General features: G+C 48.5%; 3 protein-coding genes across 6 annotated transcripts in view; 1 reads left to right on the top strand and 2 right to left on the bottom strand.

Annotated features, from left to right (window-relative positions):
* Nucleotides 1-7,274, bottom strand: part of LOC117651969 (Down syndrome cell adhesion molecule-like protein Dscam2) — a 98,366-nt gene extending 91,092 nt beyond the window's left edge. Inside the window, exon 1 of the mRNA XM_034396595.1 lies at nt 7,129-7,274. Coding sequence (XP_034252486.1) covers nt 7,129-7,189 — 61 coding nt within the window. The 5' untranslated portion in view covers nt 7,190-7,274. The remainder of the gene's footprint in view (nt 1-7,128) is intronic.
* A 745-nt stretch (nt 7,275-8,019) lies between these two features.
* Nucleotides 8,020-15,768, top strand: LOC117652090 (bromodomain-containing protein 8). 4 transcript variants are annotated; one of them, XM_034396759.1, is made up of 18 exons: nt 8,020-8,167; nt 9,113-9,206; nt 9,296-9,504; nt 9,588-9,720; nt 9,807-10,011; nt 10,098-10,205; nt 10,297-10,378; nt 10,453-10,566; nt 10,958-11,092; nt 11,448-12,248; nt 12,591-12,665; nt 12,796-12,905; nt 12,992-14,202; nt 14,289-14,627; nt 14,710-14,887; nt 15,140-15,269; nt 15,373-15,446; nt 15,549-15,768. In XM_034396759.1, exons 3-18 carry the CDS (start codon nt 9,297-9,299, stop codon nt 15,558-15,560), a joined length of 3,915 nt encoding a protein of 1,304 aa, XP_034252650.1. In that variant the 5' UTR covers nt 8,020-8,167; nt 9,113-9,206; nt 9,296; the 3' UTR covers nt 15,561-15,768. The 4 variants fall into 4 exon arrangements, with proteins under 4 accessions (XP_034252650.1, XP_034252649.1, XP_034252651.1 ...); XM_034396758.1 differs by lacking the exon at nt 8,020-8,167 and adding an exon at nt 8,505-8,661; XM_034396760.1 differs by lacking the exons at nt 8,020-8,167; nt 10,958-11,092 and adding an exon at nt 8,505-8,661.
* Nucleotides 15,761-20,212, bottom strand: LOC117652091 (zinc finger protein 184-like). Its single transcript, XM_034396762.1, has 5 exons — nt 20,080-20,212; nt 19,703-19,892; nt 19,431-19,622; nt 19,066-19,353; nt 15,761-18,984 (listed from the first exon to the last, which is right to left on the bottom strand). The coding sequence occupies exons 2-5, from the start codon at nt 19,862-19,864 to the stop codon at nt 16,207-16,209; spliced, it is 3,420 nt and encodes a 1,139-aa protein (XP_034252653.1). The 5' UTR covers nt 19,865-19,892; nt 20,080-20,212; the 3' UTR covers nt 15,761-16,206.
* Between the last annotated feature and the right edge of the window lie 4 nt (nt 20,213-20,216).

Here is a 20,216-nt window from a genome sequence, read left to right as displayed (position 1 = left end):
CAAGCCAGGCCAAGGTTCCGCCACCGCTCCGCCTCCGCCTTGCCAAACACCGAGCCAGCGAGGCAGCGAGGCACTAAAACCATTACGGGCCCGATCTGACCGGGCAAACGCAAACGCGGCAGAGCGGGGGATTATTTCATCAAAGTTGGGCCAAGGAACGGGGGCAAATATTGACCCCGCACTGTTCCTGTTGTGAAATTTAATTTCTTTTGGCGTGTTTGCTGTTTGAGCGGCCGCGTGCCGAGACAGCCAGGCTTTGTCCGCCGCGCCACGCCGCGCCACTGCAGCGACGCACTCAGACTCGGGTTTTAGAAGCATAAAAAAAATCGTCTACGCCGTAATGCTAATGCCAGGAAAACAGATGATGAGCGCGTTTGTAATTTCCGTCATTGAAGGTCCCTTGTCGTCACAGTGAGCCGAGATTTCTTTTCTATTTGTTTCTATTTTTTTTAATTTTTTTAATCAAAATTTTGGTACAGTTGATTGCGTAACTGGTCCTTGTGTGTTGGGCGGATGCAATGAAAATGTCGGAAAACGCTCCGACGAGAGTCCCTCCGGCCGTGCTTAAACTGCATAGCCGCAGTCGCAATCTCGCCGCCCGCCGCCAGCACTCCTCGCTCCGTCTCTCTCGCACCGCTGCGACTGTCGGCACAGTCAATGAGTGCGAGAGAGAGAGAGAGAGAGAGAGAGAGAGAGAGAGAGAGAGAGAGAGAGAGAGAGAGAGGCGGCGGAATGGCTGAGCAGACGACGGGGCGACGCGCACAAGAAGAGGGCCGGGAGGGTTATCGCCGTCATGGTGCCGGCGTGCCGGCGTCCGGGGCGCAAACACTTGCAGCCAATCAGACGCGCTACTGAACTGGCACGGTGCCCGCCGCCCGGCCCTGCCCTGCCCCTCCCCCTACAGATGCTGTGGTTGAACGTGCCGTAGAGACCGGCCGCCCTCCGGCAGACCTTCGGCCCTTGGGCCTCCGTGGTGGAATCGAAGGGCTGGGGGACGCGCCGTGGTGTGGCGTGCTGCTGAATAGGCGCTGAATGCGGGCGTCAAGCGAGCCACCGCCGCCGTCCGCCGCCGAGCCGCCCCCAGCGAGCCGCCCCCAGCGTGCCGCCCCCAGCCCCCGAGAGCACTTGTGCATTGTGCACGCCTTTAAGTAGGTCAAAAAGACGGGCGTAGGTGGGGCGTGCCGGCGTGCGTCGCGGAGACAAGTCCGGGACGCCGGCATGGCGGCACGGCACACTCGAGGCCCCCGAGGAGCCTCCCTTCCCTTCCGGGAGCGCTGCTGAACCCACCGCCAGCACTCCAGCACCTTTTGTGCCGGCCGGATACGATCAGCGCCCCAACTTACCAGCACTACGGCCACTTCCAACTCCCCCCACCCCGCACGACAGCCACTTCACGCAAGTTCCGCTACGACTAGCAGACTAGCGCCACCACTGGAACTGCGAATAGCAAGTCGTCGAACTGTAGTCAGTCCATTTGTGTCTAGTCGCTGTGCGCGCGGCGTGGCGCGGCTCGCTGTGCGCCCTCACCCCAGCCGGCTTGGCGACACCGCCTTGCCGCCTTGCCGCACGCGGTGCGGGCTGCCGCACAGTGGGCCAGAAGACCGGTGCAGGCGGCCAAAACTCCAGACGCGTTTTGAGCTCCAAAGTCGCGAAACAGGCCTTGAACCGAGCGTGTGACCCCACCAATGGATTCCTCGTTCGGAGAGCAATCCATTGGTGGGGTCACACGTTCAGTTCGAGTCCCATTTAGCGACTCTGGAGCTCAAAACGCGTCTAGAGTTTTGGCCGCCTCCGCCGGCTTCTGGCCCACTGTGTGTCGCCTGCCCCGCCGCGGCCTCGCCGAACAAACTGGTCGTTAGAGAGAGACAGCAACGCCCGGCAGCGCCGAGAACGCCAACGGGGACAAGTTTCTGCCTCTCAATGCGAATGGGTGCGCCCCGGCGGGCGAGGAAAGGCACCCGGGAATCGCAGTGCCTCCACCAAGTGCCGGTTTTTGAACCATTTTCGCGTGCCTCATCTAGGGGCTACCATTTACCCAGCTTGGTTCGGTAGCACTGCTGCCGCCGAGCGGAAATGCATCTGGCGAATATTCCGCCGCTGTCTCTCTCGCACTCGAGGACGGCGTCCTTGGGAGCGAGAGAGACGGAGCGACTGATAATGCCCCACGTGCATGCCCCGCACGCCGCGCCGGCCGCTCATTCAGCCCTGCAGCCCCGCAGGCAGTTTCAAACAAACTCAAAGCAAACAAATAAAGGGAGAAAAGAGGGGAGGGTATACGCTCCGTAACTGTCAACACAGTTAGGTGAAAGGGTTTACTTTGGCGGACGAGATGCGCAAAGAGTCTGCAACACACGGCCGCGCGGCCGCTGAGGTGTGGCGGGGGTACCCAGCATCAGGCAGGCCGTCAGGGAGGCCGTCAGGGAGGCCGTCAGGGAGGCCGTCAGGGAGGCCGTCAGGGAGGCCGTCAGGGAGGCCGTCAGGGAGGCCGTCAGGGAGGCCGTCAGGCGGCAGAGCGGAACGCCTGATGGGTAGGCACTCCCGTCGCGCGCCACTGTTCACTGCGTGGCCTACTCTCGACTTCGCGGGCGCGCTGAGGGCACTGAGGGTACAGGGGGTACTTCGGGTACTGCGGGCTGGCACATTCGACTCCGCGACTCAACAGCTGCTCGCGAGACGCGCAAACTGGAACGCCACTAAGTTGCCCCGAGACGGAGTGCAGGCTGTAGCCTGGCTGTAGCCTGGCTGTAGCGGCCTGTAGCCGCCCCGCGGGGACCGGGACAGGACCGCGTCGGTCTCAACTTCATCCGTCTTGCGGGGCCGCCGGGCGCGTCCTGCCAGACCGCGCGGCGACAACTGCCGGCAGCCACCAGGACGGCGACGACGGCCACGGCGGCTACAAGAACCGGCAGAGCGCGCGCCCGGTACCGCGCAGACAATTTATGTAAATGTCAACAGGGTCGGGTGGCTGCTGCATTTGCATAAATCCGGGCGTAACAAGCAGCCAAGATGGCGGCACGGCGGCGGGGGCCCTGCAGGGACCATGGTCCCTCGAGGGACTCGGTGGCCGCACCGGACAAGCACTGACCAGCACTGACCCACGCAACAAGTAACAAGTCTTGTCCCGCCTCTCTCCACGAGTGCGAGAGAGACAGAGCGACCCAGAATGCAACTGTGTGAGTTCAGCGAGCCGCATCACGCATGCAAGGGGGCTGCCTCTTCCTTTCGCAGTCGATCACTCGGTGAACTACTGCCCCGCCCTCGCCTACGTCTCTCTCTCTCTCTCTCTCTCCCTCTCTCTCTCTCTCTCTCTCTCTCTCTCTCTCTCTCTCTCTCTCTCTCTCATCCTGAATTACCACGCCCCGCGTCCGGATTATTATTTCTCGGCTGTGGATAGCGCCTCTCTCTCTCGCCCACCACCTCGCTTTTTTTTTTCGCTCGCGTCCGATGGCTGCACTGCACCGCGGGGTCGGGTTATTATATTGACCGAGGCCCAACTCGTCCTGCCCGTCCGCGCTAGGCGAGCTTGCGCTAGCGCTTCGCTCGCGGTGTGGGTGCGGCTCCCGTGCGCCCCTCTCTCCGCCAGAAGCCAGACGCCCAGCCAACGCCAGATTTCTCTTACTTCCCATCTCCCTCCCATTCGCCGCCACTATGCAGCGTGACGTCATCTCTGCTTCAAAACGAGGAATGTAATAATGGATTCCGCTGCCCAGCATCCAAAAGGGCGTGGGGGGTGGGGAGGGGGCGCGGGGGAAACTTTTATTATTCCCGCTGTGTTCTCTCTCCGCATGCCCAGAAGCCAGACGCGTTTGCACGGATAGCCCCGCCTATAGGTCACTCTTGTTGCCTTGCTTGTTTTCGTTTGTTTGTTCTTTTGTTAGTGTTTCGCAAAGGAGGTCCGTACAAGACCCGTCCAAGGTAAAACAGCCATGAAAATCAAAACCCGCAGAGTTTCACCCTCCGCCGCACGCTTCGTGCCCAAACTCCCTCGCACAAACAAGAGGTCTCCTTCGTTTTGTTGTGGTTTTTAAACCAAGGGAAACAATCTTTCCCCCTTTTTGCGTCGGCACACGTGGTTTTAGCTCCGATAAAAAGACACCCAAAGCCGGAGGCGGAAAAGCTCGCATTTGCATGGAAGGTCGAAAAATAGAGGCAACCGGGCGCCCCCGTGCATATCATGAATCAACAGAAACGCACTTTGACGTTTTCAATTTAAATTTCAAATCGAACGCCATAAGACTCTGGACCTATGCCGGCGCGCGGATCGGATATTTGCTTCTCTGGACAACGGAGAAATCCGGGACGCGTCACGGATGCGCAGTGCTCCTGAATAGACTGAAAGCATTTTTATTCATTTTTAAATCAAAGCGAATTCGACTTTTTGTGGGGACGGGCGTCAGAGTGTTAGGTTCGTGCATCGCGGGGCCGCTGCCTCAGCTCCGGGGAGAAAATGTAATCGGGGGAGGAGGGGGAGGAGGGGGTTGGAGTAGTCGTATCGAAGGGTGTAGGGTGTAGCACAAGAGAGGACGTGACGTGAAGAGAGTTTCATATCTAGTGCATCCACCTCAGTGACTTGCCTCATCTCCACTGGAGATTCTCCGCTGCACGCCCGAGGCTGCCCGAGGCTGCCCGAGGCGCGCTGCCCCGCCTATGTTCAAGGCCCGCGCCGCACTGTCACCCTGCCCTCACACCGCGCTGACAACCACTCGCGCCACCCTGCCCGCGCCATTTCGAGAAATACTGACTGCCACGGCAGCAAAAAAAAAATATTCTTTGCAGACGAGAGTGTCGGAACCGAACAGTCCCGACGAGCGTAATGGATGGACGTCAACAAGCTGGCACGCCGGCGGCGCCGCCGCCACCCAAACTATATTTGCTCTATTCGCTCGCAGGTGGCGCGACTTGTCAACAAATCAGGCTGGAATGTGTTTATCCTGTCGCCCTGCAGCTACGCCACTGCCCCGAGACAACGACCCGGCACTGCCGGCCCTGCCCTGCCACTGACTGCTACCCGCTGCCACCCACGCTGCCACCGCCTGCCAGCCTGCCACCGGCCTGCTGCTGTGGTCCCGATGGAGTCGCCCAAGCCCGTCTCGGTTCGCAAGGCAGAGGGCGGTCCTTCATGCCTCTCTCTCTCTCTCTCTCTCTCTCTCTCCCCCTGTTGACTGAGGGACTTGGACTTACGCAAGAGCTTCCTTTGAAAACTTGGCATTATGAGCCGTGGGCCCGTGGGCCCCAGTGGGGGTGCTGCGCGTCGCAAGCTGCTAACGTCCAGACGACAGAGAGGGAGAGAGAGAGTAACAAGGTCGTGGACCGGTCCGTGCATTGCTTCGTGGCTCTGTCTCTCTCGCACCCGCCTCCGTCCTGCTGGTTTTTGTTTTTTGTTCCCTGGCCGCCTGGCCGGCGGTCGTGCCGTAGCACCCCGGCGGGTTGCCTCCGGGTTGCCTACCTCAAGGCCTCCACGCTGCACTGCTCCGGACCACTCCCTCGGCGGCCCAATGGGGTGGAGGTCGCTGGCTTGGGTCGTGGTGCCCACATCAATAGTCAATAGAACCCACAAACCTCCCTCTTTTTCCTCTTTCCCCCATTTTTTTACTTTTTTTTCTGTGCTCATTTGGACCTGCAGCGCGCGCCCTATGGTTCGGTTGAACGCATAGAGAACGCGGAGTGTGCCAGCGGCAGCAGCGAGCCTAAATCGCAGACAAACAAGCCCCAGCCCTGGTCGCGGTGGCGGAGGCCCTCGTGGAGGCCCTCGTGGAGGCCGCAGGGCCGCAGGGGGTGAAAGGAGCCAAAAACTCGAGCCTGAACCGAATGTCCTCCCCTTTACCCCCGACGTCTAACAACGCGCCGCCATGCCACGCCAGCCTCCGAGAGAAGGGTCGTAATCAGAACGAGGGCCGCCATTTCCCTGTGCGCGCGTGTGTGTGAGCGTGAGTGTGAGTGTGTGTGAGGTGGAGTGGGGTGACGCGCGGAAGTCCTCGAGGAAATCCAAAGCTCCGCGCCGTAATGCTCTGAGCCGGTGCTGATTTCTGCATGCAGATAGTGGCCCGGATTTATCGCGTGCTTTTCGGCGGTATGGCCAAAGTGGCGTGGCGGGGCGGGGCGGGGCGGGGGGCGGGGCGCAAGTTTGCCGGCAGAGTCACAAGATTTCATATCAGAAAATGGAGGGAGAAGCGCGCCGGCCCGGGCGGCTCCTCCGCGTTTGGCTCGAGAAGCTATCAATGAAAAAGAGGGAAGAGGAAGGGGCGGGGTAAGTAGAGGCCGAATAGGGTGGCAACGAAGTGTCTCCGCTCGCACGCCAGACAGAAGGCCCAGAAGGCCCAGAAGGCCCAGAAGGCCCAGAAGGGCGCTCACCGCCGCATTGCTAATCGCGCTCCAGCGCCGCCATGTGGCCACGCGGTCTGAGTGACGGAGATCCAACGTCAAAGTTCGGCTTCAAACCCATTTTTTTCGCGCTTTTTTTTCAGCGGATCTTAACTGAGGTTCGTCCTCTCCCAAATTTCCAAAGGCCCGTCAAGCTGACTGAATCTAAAAACAGTGCCGCGACAAGAAAACCACCTCGTGGGGCTGCCTACCTTGGCCGTGGCCACACGGGGCTTGGGACTCGGGGTCCATGGCCGCGGACGGCGGGCCGGGCGGGCCGCGGGCCATACGTCAGCAGGGCGCTGAAGCCGGCTGAAGCCCCCGCACCATACATCACGGTGCGCGGTGCGCGGCGCAGCACGGCAGCCCTGTCTCTCTCGCACCCGCGACAAGCCCCGTGAGTGCGACGGAGCCCGCCCTCCAGGCAACCCGGAGGCGACGGAGCGAGCAGGCGGTCCTCCAGGACAACCGGAGCCGGCAGCGACAAGCCGGCCGGAAGGCACGACAAGCCGGCCGGTAGATGGCACACTGATAACAAGGACCGGAGCGAGCGAGCAGCTCCTCTTTTTCACTCCGGACACCGGCGAGCAGAACGACTTGGAAAAAGACTCGGCCGAGGGGCGGGTCCAGAGGCAGCCTTAGGGGGGGACTGTCACGCCGCCCCTGCGGCACCCTAGGGCCCTGCAGGGCCTTGATGAGCTGTCGATACGCTGCGATAAAAAGCTACGGCCGTCCCCCGCAACGACGACGACAATGCACTTGTCTCACCTTGAGCAGCGAGGAGACAGGCGATGCCGGCGAGCCAAACACAGCAGCGTCTGACGGCCATGGCGGCCAGGCGAGGATGCCGACGACTCAGCGGCGGAGCCCCGTCCAGGACGACGCGGTGGTCCTCCTCGCGGACACCATGGCGGAATCACGGGCTGCGCGGAGTGCTCGCGCCTCGCGCCTCCCCAAGGCCTCGCGCCGGCCCGGCCGACGAGCTCCAACACGTGGGGCCCCGCGCGCCGCACAGCGTGGCCCTGCCGGCTCTGCCTGCTCGGAGTCTGCGCTCTGCGCTGTGTCTGTCCTGGGCCGCGCGCGGGTCAACACTGTGCCCTACCCTACGCCCGACGCCCGCAGCCCCAGCGCAGCCCGCACGCCACGGCGTGGTCCTACCGCGTCTGCAGCCGGCCCGCCAGGCCTGCCACCGGAGGGGGTGGGCGGGGTGCCGCCGGTGAAGGGGGTGAAGGGGAGGGCGGGGAGGGAACTCCATCTGCACTCCGGGCATTTCCTTCCAGATGGTCGCACTAGAAGTCGCGTTGGGGCATGCTCTGTCTCTGTCTCGCGCTGTCACGCCCCGATGTGCCCCCGGCGTGCCCCCGGCGTGCCCCTCGCGACGGCAGCGACCAATCAGAGGCCAGGAATCTCATCTTCATTCGGCGCCGGAATCACATCGCACCTTGGTCTTCTTGGGAGTACGGCGCCCCGGGCACATTTACGTGCAGTTTTGCAATTTTCGCAGAAAACGTTTCACTCTTTCATTCCGTTGCAATCACTTTGCCTTGTTTTCCGTTTCGTCACGGCAGTGAAGTGAAGGTTGGCAGCGGAGAGCGGGCGAGGGACGAGGGAGGGGGAGGGGGGGGGGTTGTGGCGGTCGGGGGTGTCGGGTGGCCGGTGTTTCGGTCGGCGCGGCGCGACGAGACGAGTTAGTGCCTGCCGTTGTCTGCGCAAGGACTCATCTGCGTCTTGCGCGTTGCATCTTGTTTCGCGTTCCTTTTGCTGCCGCTTTATGAAGAGTGAAGCACAGCAAGAGGTCTTGAGAAAGGTACGTCGAGTAATTGAAAATTAGTGTCAGTAATAAAGCATTGTCTTGGCTGGAAAAGGACTGACTTTGTCTAGCTCTCTGAGCGGGGGTGGTGTGAGCGTAGCCGACCATCAGATTCCTACGGATGATTTTGTTCTGACCGGCTAAGTTTCTTTGTGTGGTTGTTTATCGGGGTCACTTTATTGTTCAATACCGTCATCTTAGTCAGATTTCGATGTTTCCTTGTACAACAGCTAGCATTAAAAAATGCTTTCATTCAAGCTGTCGAACTTTAATTCAAACAGCTCGCGCGCTGAGCAGTTTCGCATACTTTTATGTTATTGTGAATTTCTCATATTCCTACACCGATGCTCACTTGTCGATCGGCATTTGTGTACACAAAATCCTCAAGAGAGGTTAATCGTGTTGTGTCTTGTCGATTTTGTCCTATCAAGGGAGTGGAATGTGATTTATCCAGCAAAAAACAACATTAAAAATGGCATCCGTTGAAGAGGGTACGTCTGTTGAATTGAATAGCCACCGCATCACTTTCATCCACAATGACTTTGTCACCTCCATTCGGCGCCTTTCGGCGTCGGAGTCGTTTTCTTATTACAAACGCAATTTAAATTGTATTCGCGTTTTGTAAATGTTCCTAGATCTTTAAATTTTATTCCCATAATATAAATGCAACGTACCACGTTCCACTCACGTTTCATTCTGAAATTGTGTTTCACCTGAATCACTGTCGGCAACACACCAATCATGTCTGATGTTTTCATTCTTTACTTTTAGTACTCGGTTTTTTACATGTTTTGTCACTCCCGTCTCATATTCTTGAATCATTAATGTATTGCATTTTTCTAAAACTGCTTGACTGTTAGTCAATATCTGATGTTAATTCTTGTTTGACTTTTATGTTCATTCGCATTGTCTTGATAACAAGTATTCTGTCTGTTCATTTAGTGCTCAAACTGAAGCGAGGTCAGGTTGACCCTTGGTCCATCAGAGAGAAGTTATGTCTGGCCTCTAGTGTAGTTAGAAGTGGCAACCAAAATTGGTAAGCTAATTTTCTTTTGGAAAGAAATCTTAATTATTTTATGGAATTTTACAGCCTTTAAATTTGTTCTTCTTGTCCTTTTGTGCCAGGATGTCAGTAAGTCGAAGTCTTCGTGGTTTTGGTGGAGAGCCTGGGCGCCCTGCTGATTGGTTCTCCCAGAAGAGTTGTGCAGTGCAGTACGACAACCTTCTGACTCAAATAGAAACCCCGAAGCGGAAAAAACGAGGAGCCGATGGTTCAAAGGCTGAGGGTGTGGATCTTACTCCTGCTGAGGTCATTGTGAAACAGCTAACAGGAGGTACTAATGGTGTAGCCAACCACTTAATTATACCTCTCTTTCTTTTGATGTTTGTTCAATTGCCTCTTTTAATTGTATTATAGAAAGGATCGAGGAACTGCGGAAACTCATGGCAGAGGCACGTGCTGTCTACATGAGGGACAAAGAAGACCTTTGTTTAGTTCAAAACGGACAAGCAGACGACAGACTACAGGACCTCATCCTTCAAATTCAAGAGTTAGTTCAGGGGTCGGGAGATGTTTTTAAATCAAAAAACTGTTTCTTTTTGCGTCATCACAGTTGTTTCTTTAAATTGTTTTCAGGGAAAAGAAACAAGAAGAAGCCAAACAGGAGGAGCAACAGCGGTACTTACGTCAAAGGGAAGAGCGAAAACAGGAGATGGAAATGGCTTGGCGTCCTCATGCTGCCCAGCAACACACCCGTGGAGCGGGCTCTCAAGCTGCTCGAAGGCCCAGCAACCAATCTGAATTAGGAAGTGAAACAGATAACTTGGAGAGCCCATCTGAAGTAAGGACTCGTTTTTTCTCTGTGGAATTAATTTATTCTCTGTTTAGACCAATTTGTACAATTAACTTATTTTGTCTACCTTGCAGCAACCAACAACAACAGAAGAAGTGGTTGAACCCAAACCTGTTTCTACTCCAACATCACCTTTGCTCACCAGTCTTCTCAAAAGTCCTTCACCAGTTACTGGTGTACAGGTAGAGTATATCTATTCATACTGTAGGAATTTTCTATTCATCCTTTATTTTAGTTATTAATCATTCAAATACATTTTGAACTTGATTGCAGTCATCCTCAATACTACATTCAGCCATTACATCACAGCGTGGTGCATCCCCAACTATTACTAGCCTTCTTAATTCATCACCAGGTGAGATTTATTTGTGTTGTCCTAATTGCTTCACCACTGTGCTCTGATTATAACTACTTTTTGTATTGTTTTAGGGGTGCCTAGCTCTACAACATCCATACCATCATCACCTAATATCAAATCTCTTGTATCAAATGCCTTGGCAGGGCATGATGATGTTCCTAAACCTCAACCTCATAGTACATCCAGTAAGTACATATCTTGTTTAGGATATAATGTACAGTTTGCTTTTTGCATTGCTACGTGTGACAAATCACCTCTTAATTTCTCTCATTGAGATTGTGGCATCTGAAGGCACTTTCTGTCTCGTACTTTTGTTTGTGTTTGCAATGGCCCCTTCCCCAGCTTCCTGCCTTAACTGCATTTCTAGCAATGTTCACTTAGGGATTCTGTTTTTGCAATTGCCTTTTTTTCTGGAAGGCAAAAACTGACAACTGCTAGATGTCTTTAACTTTTTATTTATTTTCACAATGCTGTACTAAGATTTGACAAACTACAATCTTTTATGGATTCTAAATATTTAAATTATGAGTATATCCTTCCACCAAAATTGAAAGTTGTTTTCCCATGGCTTGCCAGGCTCCCCTACCTTGTCCATGTTGCTTGAGCTTCCTCCGTCCACTCCTGGAAAGCTCCCTGAGCTCCCCCCGTACAGTGCTACCAGTGCTACGAAGCAGCCTGTCAGGCCTGTCAGCACGCCCACTTCCAAACCAGGTCAGCAATTGAGAGCTTGTTTTCTCTTGTGCATGCAATGCAAGATGGCTTAATTCAATCTGGTGTCTGAGAGATCAAGGAATTTTCTGAGCCAGAGGAAAAAATTTTGATTGATAAATGTTTTATTTTATTTTCTTTGGCATAATTTAAATACATTGCCAGGCTTTGTAGTTTTTTTTTGTATGATGTATTAGCCTATGTTTCATCCAGCATGGTTGCAGAATTTATTATTGAAAACTTTGTTTTACTCCTTCATGCTTGCCTATAACTTTATTTTCTTTCTTGACTGATTGCTTTGTTAGAAGGCCATGTTTCTGTTTGCCTTCAGCACTCATGGCTTTAATGGTGTCTACAGGTGATGAAGTGGAGGAGCCAACTGTTGAGCTTCTGCTAGTGGGTGCTGAGCCCCTTCAGCAGTGTCAACCAGCAGCACAACCCTTGCTAGAAGTAGAGACCCCTAAATCCCTAAACCTCAACGAACTGTCAAAAGAACCTATTCAGGGTCCTACACCCTCTGAGGAATGTCCCCCATCAGTAGAATTTCTGCTGGGCATAGAAAGTCACGATTCTTTAGAGATGAGCTCACCTGTGATAGAATCTCTTCTTGAAACCAATGACAAACCAGAAGCAGAGAACCACACAGACTTTGAGAAATGCAAACTAGCTGTTGAAACTCATTGTGAAGTTGAATACTCTCAATCTGACATGCCAAGTGAACCAACAACCGGACCCTTGCTTAATATGGTGACCAGTAAATTTGTAGAGTTAAATACCAACTCAGAACTTAAGTCGGAAGTTGAGGAACCAGCAACTCCTGTTCAGGTGCAACCACTTTCTAGCCAGGACGAAGAGTCCCTTGAACTCATAAGAAAAGAAGTATCTGAAAAGACTCTTCCTACAAATCTACTATCTGATATAGGAGCCCTTGAATTGACAGAGACTTGCAATACCAACGTGTCCCTGGAAGTAGCTGCACCAGATAAAGAAAAAGCTCAAGATTCTCTTCAAAGTGTCCCTCTTAATGAGTTCACTGATGTTTCTCTGCAAGTGACTTCCAATGAGACTGATCAGCAAGGAATTTCCTCAGAAATATCCTCACCACAAGATGTAGAGCCAGCAGATAAAATTGTTGCCACAGCACTTTCGGAAGCTTTGGGTATGTCTGACTTCAGCAGTAATATTAACTTTTTTTGGGTACTGCTGAAGTTTCTGTGACAGATTTCACTCCAATTTTCATCATAACTTAAGAAACTTCTTTTTTCTTCTATTGCTATTATTTTATTCTTGCTTTATGCGAAGGTATTTTGTCAATTAGTGTGAGGTGGAATGACCACCATGCATGTGATACTTATTTTAGGCATGATACTATTATTCAGTAATTGCATTTTTTATTTTTATTCTTTGTTAAGCATTGGTTATTTAATGTGCTCTCAGCTCATTTAGCTACCTGTTTGCTTTTAGTGACACTGTAGCTTTACTCTGCTTACTTTTCTTTTAGACACACTCAAAAAGGAGCCTCTGCCTGAGAATGTGGAAATAGTATTACCGGAGGGAACTGAAACTAGAGTTCCTGGTAAGACTTTTCTCATGTTGTTGTTGTTTCTATTTATCTGTGGTTCCTATGATTAGTTTCTAAATTTCCTGTGTTCTTAGTTCCATTATACATCAAATTTTTAATTAACTTCCTCCTTTTTCTTTTGCAGAAACAGAAAGTAAAGTTAGTCTTGATGCTGCTGACTTACAGCAGCTCTCCACAGATGAACTTGAGCAGTATGTTGTGGATCCTGCTTCAATAGGTGTTGTCCTCGAAGAGGTAGTATCTAATGTTTTCTACTTTTATTGTTATGTTATAAGTAATTTATCAACTTGTTAACTCTTTTTGACTCCTCTTATTCTCAGCTTGTACCAGGGTTGGTGGATGGAGACGGTGTGTGTCTTTTGAATTTGGAAGATGCTGATGTCAGTAACATGTTGGAAGCCAATGAAACCAATGAAGGAACTGTTGCAGAACCAGTAACCGATCAGGTTGAAACCAACTCAAACAAAGATGATGAAGTGCCCCAAGGTGATGTTAAGGAACAAATTGAGCCTGTTTCTGTCATGCACACATCTCCCGCTCACCAATCGCCCCAACGCGCCATTGCAACCCCCCAATCTGCTGCACCGTCACCTCGCATTGCTGGACGACCCTCCAAAGGAAACATGGTTGCTCGGAACATTGTTATGGAGCAGGAGGAGTTGGCCAAACCTTCTACAGTGCAAAGCAATAGTCCACAGGTGGTGGGAGATACAGAAACATTATCACGTGAAGATTTAGAAAACGCCAGTATTGTGTTTATGCAGGATGGTATGCTTGTCCAAGGTGGCGTAGTCATGCAGGATGACTTGGTCATGAATCTCAATGAAAGTAGGCAGACGGCCAGTATAGTGAATGATATTCAGGTGCTTCAAGATGCTCCCAACAGTAGTGTTGTTGTCATTCCTCATGAAGATGTTGCCAGTGAAAAAGAAGTGGACATCACCCAGGCTGTACTACCATCTTCTGTGTGTGAGTCAGTAAGTGTGGCGGTTGAGAGCGACAAATGTGTAACACCTAAGAAAGATGACCAGAAGGTGGAAAACAGGTCTCCCAGCAAAACACCTCTCAAATCTAGTGAAGTCAGTCCTATAAAGAAGATTGCTGATGATACCAAAGTCAAATCAGATTCACCTGCCGCAAAGCTGTCAAAACTTCCTGCCAATGAAGTTGAGAAAACTGATACACCTGAATTGCAAGAAGTAAGCAAAACTGCAGCTCCAGCTCCAAGCATTCAAGAAAATGCAAAGGAAAACGTAGCAGAGGTCACGGAAGTTGAAAGCACCAAAAAACCAAGCCCTCTATCTCCAAGAGAAAAGCTTCCCAAACCAAAGCCAGTGCCTCCCACAAAGAGAGACAAATCACCTGTCGTTAGTGAAAGTTCTAACGAAGTGGCATCTGAAGACGACAGCGTTAAGGAAGAAATCCTTGATGAACCCAAAAACGATTCTGATCTAAAGATACCAGTTAAGAAGACTGAGGAAGAAAAGAAAAGTTCTGCCTCCAAAGTGCAAATGGAGGATGAAAATGCCAGGTAATTGTTTTACACTTGATGTATCATTTATGTCACATAATGTCACTTGCCTTTTGTAACTACTTTTGCTTTGTTATCCTTTTCAGGGATGCAGATGCTGATCCTCCAGCTGTTCAGATCAAAGAAGAGAAAATTAGGGCAGACACACCATCCACAGAGGATGACAACACAAGAGATATTGAACCACCTCAACCTGTCAAACGAGGTAGAGGCCGCTATGCACGAGAGAGTATTGCCAGCTCAGATTCTGTTCCAAACAGTCCTGCTGCCACCAATGTTAGCGCTGATGATGAAAAGGATTATCGGTCATGGAAAAAATCTATTATGTTGGTTTATAATCGCATTGCTCAGCATAAAAATTCATCTATTTTCCTGAAGCCAATCACTGATGACATAGCTCCAGAATACAGCTCAATGATTCTCAGGTATTGAGTCTGAAATAACTCAAACTATTTGCCTTTTTAGTGTCATATACCCTATTTTTAACATTTTATTTTTAAAACTCAGACCATTTGATCTTCAAACCATAAAGAAGAATATAGAAAATGGTAGAATCCGTACCACGGACGAGTTCCAAAGAGATATCATGATTATGTTCAACAATGCAATCATGTACAACAAGAGCAACTCACCAGTCCATATAATGGCTCGTGAAATGCAGGAGGAAGGTGTTATGCATCTGAATGTAAGTTTTTTGTCAAATCTATCAATAGCATGTTGCGTTTTTGTCCTTCTGTTGTTTTGTTCTAATGGATTGTATTTTCAACTACGCATGTTGTTTCTATAGCTGACATCAATTTTTTTTCTCAATTTAAGATCTGTTGATATGTTTTGTGTGCTGTTTCATTTATTTCTACTAATTGTGTTTTCTTTTCTGTGTATGTTTGTGTGTGTGCGCCCTCACCTGACCTGCCTTGGCCATGGAACACATTAACAGGAGTTCAAGAACACACAATTAGTTTTGCAAACCGTTGGTTCGGAAGGTGGTCAACTTTTATCTCGTCGAGGAACTCGTACAGCTGACAAGAGAGATCAGGATTCAGATGGCATTAGCTCACGGAGATCAGGTTTGCACCTTTTTTTGTGTTACCTATTTTACTGTGTAGTTTCCTAGGTAATGGATTGAATTACTTTGCTGTCTTCTCAATCAATGTTTATTTTTGCTTGCAGGGTCTGTTACTGGGTTGTTAGGCAAGAGGAAAAGGTCAATGCCTGATGATAGAGTAACTCCTAAAAGAAGAAGAGTAAGTATATGCCAAACTGTCCTCAGTGCTTGCCCCAGGATCTATTCCTCATGCAGTAAACTAAAGCTTAAATCTCTTATTGTGGCATTTATTTTGTTGCAGGATGATGATTAAGCAGCAGTTCATTTAGTTTGGTTCCTCAATTTTTACCTTTTCAAAGGATTGTACATTGATGAGTAATTTATGTCTGTAATATAGTTACTGTCCGTATTGTTCTGTTTTTTTGTTAGTTTTTCTTTTTTACAATTCAGATATAACTATTCACTCTTATGATTGACAAATGGGAAGTTTTTTTAAACAATTAAAGACCTATAAAACTTAAGGAAACTCTTCTTTATTTGTTTTGTCATGTTCAAAATATTTCACAGAAATATCACAAAAACTAAAGGGGTTGATACACAAAGTCAAGTCAAACTTGAGAAATAACTTATAACACTACTTGGAGAAATGGTTCCAATTGAAGTACACACGCAAGCTAATAATCAGATTGTACACACAAATATTTTTATCACAGGCAGTAGTGAACACACCACACAAGAGGGAACAACTCACATTACTGTAATCACTTAAAAAGTAGAACAACATTATTCAAATTGGAAAACAAAAGGAAGGAATGGCAGTGAAAGTACATTAACACACTGTCAAAAGAGACTCTTTTCTGTATGATACATAATTGAAGAAGTACTGTAAATGGTGGGCAGGATGCTCCTATCACACCAGACATTCAACATATTTTAATTGCTGCAATATCTAACGACTACTAAGAAGACACTGGCTGAATTTGATTGGGACATTTTTCTTGGTGAGCAAGTAGATCTTCTCTCAAGACAAAACTAGTTTTGCATCTATTACAGGAGAATGGACGAAGGACCACTGCATGTCTCTCTTTTTCATGTTTGGACAAGGCTTTCGGATTACTGTATTGATTTGAGCAGCTTTTGCACTTATAAGGTTTTTCTCCTGAATGTCCCATCATGTGATAGTTTAGGTTCTTCTTGTTCTTGTATTCCTTATTACACAACTTACAATGCAATAGCTCCTGCTTAGGAGTGTCATTTTCTGACGGTTTAATCAAAGTATCAGAAGACTTCTCTGTATGAGTAACCATGTGAGAAGAAAGTTCAGACAAGTCCGAAAAAGTGCTTGGACAGATCTCACATTTATGAATATTTTCAATATGACTCACGGTCTCTAACTTGGTCTCCTTTGGAGACTGGAATTTAGGATTTTTATGATAATGTAAATGTATCCTAAGATTTTTCTGAGCAACAAACTTTTTGGGGCAATGTGGGCAGCAAAAAGAAAGAGATGATTCATCATCGTTGGCTTCTATGGTATCTGGGGTCTTCTGAGGCTCTGGGCTTTTTGAAAGATCAGGAGTTTCATCAGAAGATACTTCAGCCTTTGGAGTTGATTCAGAGAGAGAACGAGAATGCCATCCCTTATGAGCAGTGAAGCTTACTAAGCTCGTGAAAGCTTTGTCACATATATTGCAGTAAAACACACCAGGATTGCTCGGCTTTTGAATAGCAAAAACTTTACTAACACTATTATGTAACTTCATGTGACGATCCAAGGATCCTTCAGAAGAATACCCTCTCTGACAAACATGGCAATAGAGTGGCTTTCCTACAAACTTTTCTGAACTTTCATTCAGGTTGGATTGGTTTTCCACACTCCGATTTTCTGTCAGTTCTCTATCAGTCTCTTTCACCACTTCTGCTTCATCTTTATGATCCTCTTCTTTATGTGCTTTTAAGGCTCCAGCATCACTGTAGGAATTATTGCACATTTTGCACTTAAATATTTTAACTTTAATGTGCATTTTTTTATGCTGGTACAGCATTTTCCTCGTATGAAATTTCTTCTTACATAAATGACAAGTGTACTGAATCACACGTTTTTCTGGAAGTACACCAAATTCCATTCCAGATAACTGAGTGGATTCTGACTTCACTTTGGCCGTACATAAGTGAGTTCTCTCCATTGACGCTGGGAAAGTCAATTCACATTTTTCACACTTCACTTTTTTGTGTGTCAGCTTGTGGTATTCCAAAGAAGAAGCAGAGCTAAATGTTTTCATACAAATATCACATTTCAATTTTGGACGCATGAAGCCTGGGTACTTCCCAGGAGTCCTTGCATTTCTGAAACGTTTACTGCTGTGTTTGGTAATATGGGAATGGAGAGATTTTCTGTTAACACTGGTTCTTCCACAAAATGCACAGGTCAATGTTAAAACGCCGTCTTCGTTCAGCTGTTTCTTCCACATCTCACGCACAGTCATATCAAACCTCATAAGCTTTCTAGGAACAGGGCTACTTTCAGCTTTAGGTCCATCAGTAACATTACTCTCACTTTTTACTACATTTTTAACATCAGCGCTGTCATTGTTCAAGTTTAAAGCTTCGCCTGAAATTATTTCTGGCAATGCAGAGGAACTATGAGCAGCTGTAAAACACTGACGATAGTGTTTAAAAAATGTCTTAAATGGTACAAATTTAAGACAAGAAATACATTTTCTTGCACAATTTGTTTTCAAGTGGTTTGATAACCCAACACCACTGGAAAAAACTTTGCCACATTTAGAGCACTTGTCCACATTGCATGACTTTGCTTTCTTCAGACTTTTTTTCACTACATTGTGAAGCGTCAAATTTGGAACTGTGACGGCAGCAGCAGATGAATGTTCATGGTTGTCCTGAGAAATTTGAGGCTGAAGTTCAACTTTGCCTTTACATAAAGTAACGTGTTTAAGAGCTGTTTTTCGTAAGCGAAATTCTCTTTCATTACATTTATAACAGATGAAAGGCTTTTCTCCTGTGTGAATTCTTTCATGAGCTTTTGCATCAGTGAACGTAATAAACTTCAATTTGCACTCACTGCATTCATATCTTCCTCGGTTTCCATATTTAATCCTCGGATTAGCAGTAATTAGAGATGACAGTTCCGGTTTCTTACCGAGACGACAATACTTGTTGATTGTTCCAAGCCTGTGAGCAATAAGTTCTCTTCTTAAAGAAAAATCTTTACGGCATATGTCACATCTAAAAGGATTTTCTTGAGCATGGCTTGTTTTAATGTGGCGCCAAAGATTAGCTATATGTGAAAATGATTTCACACAAATCTTGCAAGTGGATGAGTTCTCGTCATAAACATCATTACTTATTTTTGGCAGAAAAATTGAGCTATATTGGACTCTGGAGTGCTCTGAAGAGTTTTCAGATAACCTGGGCCTCTTGAGGGTTGGCTCCAAACTCAAAGCTCTCAAACGCTTCTTAGGAGAGGTGATTGTGGAGGTGGAAGAAGGGATCTGATGAGACGGTGAGAGTGACCTAGAACTTCTGGAAAGAGCACTGTTAGAACTGGTGAGAAGATGCTTAAGGATTTGATCATCACCACTTTCTGATTCCTTAGATTCACTCTTGACATGAAAGGACCTCTCCAAAAGTGCTGAAGATTGTTCTTGCGAGGTCTTCTTAGAATCCTCTGACTCCAGCCATCCTTTTGCATTGGCTGAAGGATTGGGATTTATTTCCTAAATTTAAGAGTAATCAAGCTTTAATATACAAATAAAGAAATTTGTATAAAGAGAATATTTACCCATTCAAGTTATTACATCAATTTTGGTGGTTGATGCATCTTTATCCAGAGTGCGTTCAGAAGTCGGTAACATTTGCACCGGAGCAAAAGGCTCATCTTTCTCTTCACTGAAGCCCTCATGGACATCAGGGTCCACTGTTGTTGTGCCAGAGATAACCAGGTTCAAACAATTGCTTGACTCATTGGATGTATAGGTAAGACTCTGGTCCAAAACTCCGTCATTACGCGATGAATCAGCCTCTCCTGATTCATGCTGATCAGTAGGGAATTCTTCATCCTCTGGCTCCAGCTTGATATGCACAGACTAGAAAGAAACAACATTCAAACAATTAGACATTCGAAAAGGCTCGGCAAAAATAGAAAACCAAACACCGCCTGTACCTCTTGGAACATTGTAGTGTGTTCATCTTCGATACAGGCCTCTTTCTCCGATGAAGAACTTGGATGAGCTTTCAACCATGCTGTTAACTTTTTTTGAGATGCTTCACATTCGACCTTAAAATAGTACCACACGTTGATTTGGCATTCACATCTGTGACATATCTGCTTTGGAAGGTCATCGTACTGGGAAATCTACAACAAAAAATGAACACCATGAAGTAAGCGGGTCAATAATTTACAAGGTGCCACAGAAATCAATAACTGTTTCTTACATCAATTGATAAACAAGAGAATATTCTGGCGTTGAGGGGCCCGATATCATCGGGATCGGGAGTGGGCCCAGGTCCAAACACGCCAAACTGTCGCCCCTCCTTTGACAGGCACAGCCGGCAAGAGTTGCTGTAATCGTTGGGGTAACTTGTCGCCATTGCCATTGGTTTTGGGTGTCTTGGACTTGAAGCATTCCTGTTCTGAAGTTGGAGCGCGATCCTTTATCTTCTTTGCGTTAGTGTCGAGAAACGTGCAAACAAACTTGCAGAAAGGACATCATCGCCATTGACTAAAGAATAACGGACATCGACACCACTATCATCAACACCATCCACCGAAGAGAGTATTTCCTATTGTGATCGTGATGGTGTGCACCCAACAAACACAAAAGTGACTCGGAAATCTAATTTGTTTGAAAATCTTTCACTCGAAGCACCTAGCTGTTATTTTTATGCCACTTTTACTTTCGCTTATTTTTTTTCTTTTACAGCAGGTGCAGTTGTCAGAAATATGAGA

The sequence above is a fragment of the Thrips palmi genome, unplaced genomic scaffold, assembly GCF_012932325.1.
Source record: "Thrips palmi isolate BJ-2018 unplaced genomic scaffold, TpBJ-2018v1 HiC_scaffold_6, whole genome shotgun sequence".
Lineage (NCBI taxonomy): Eukaryota > Metazoa > Arthropoda > Insecta > Thysanoptera > Thripidae > Thrips > Thrips palmi.
The sequence above is the reverse complement of the archived record's forward strand: the minus strand, read 5'-3'. Positions and strand labels throughout refer to the sequence as shown.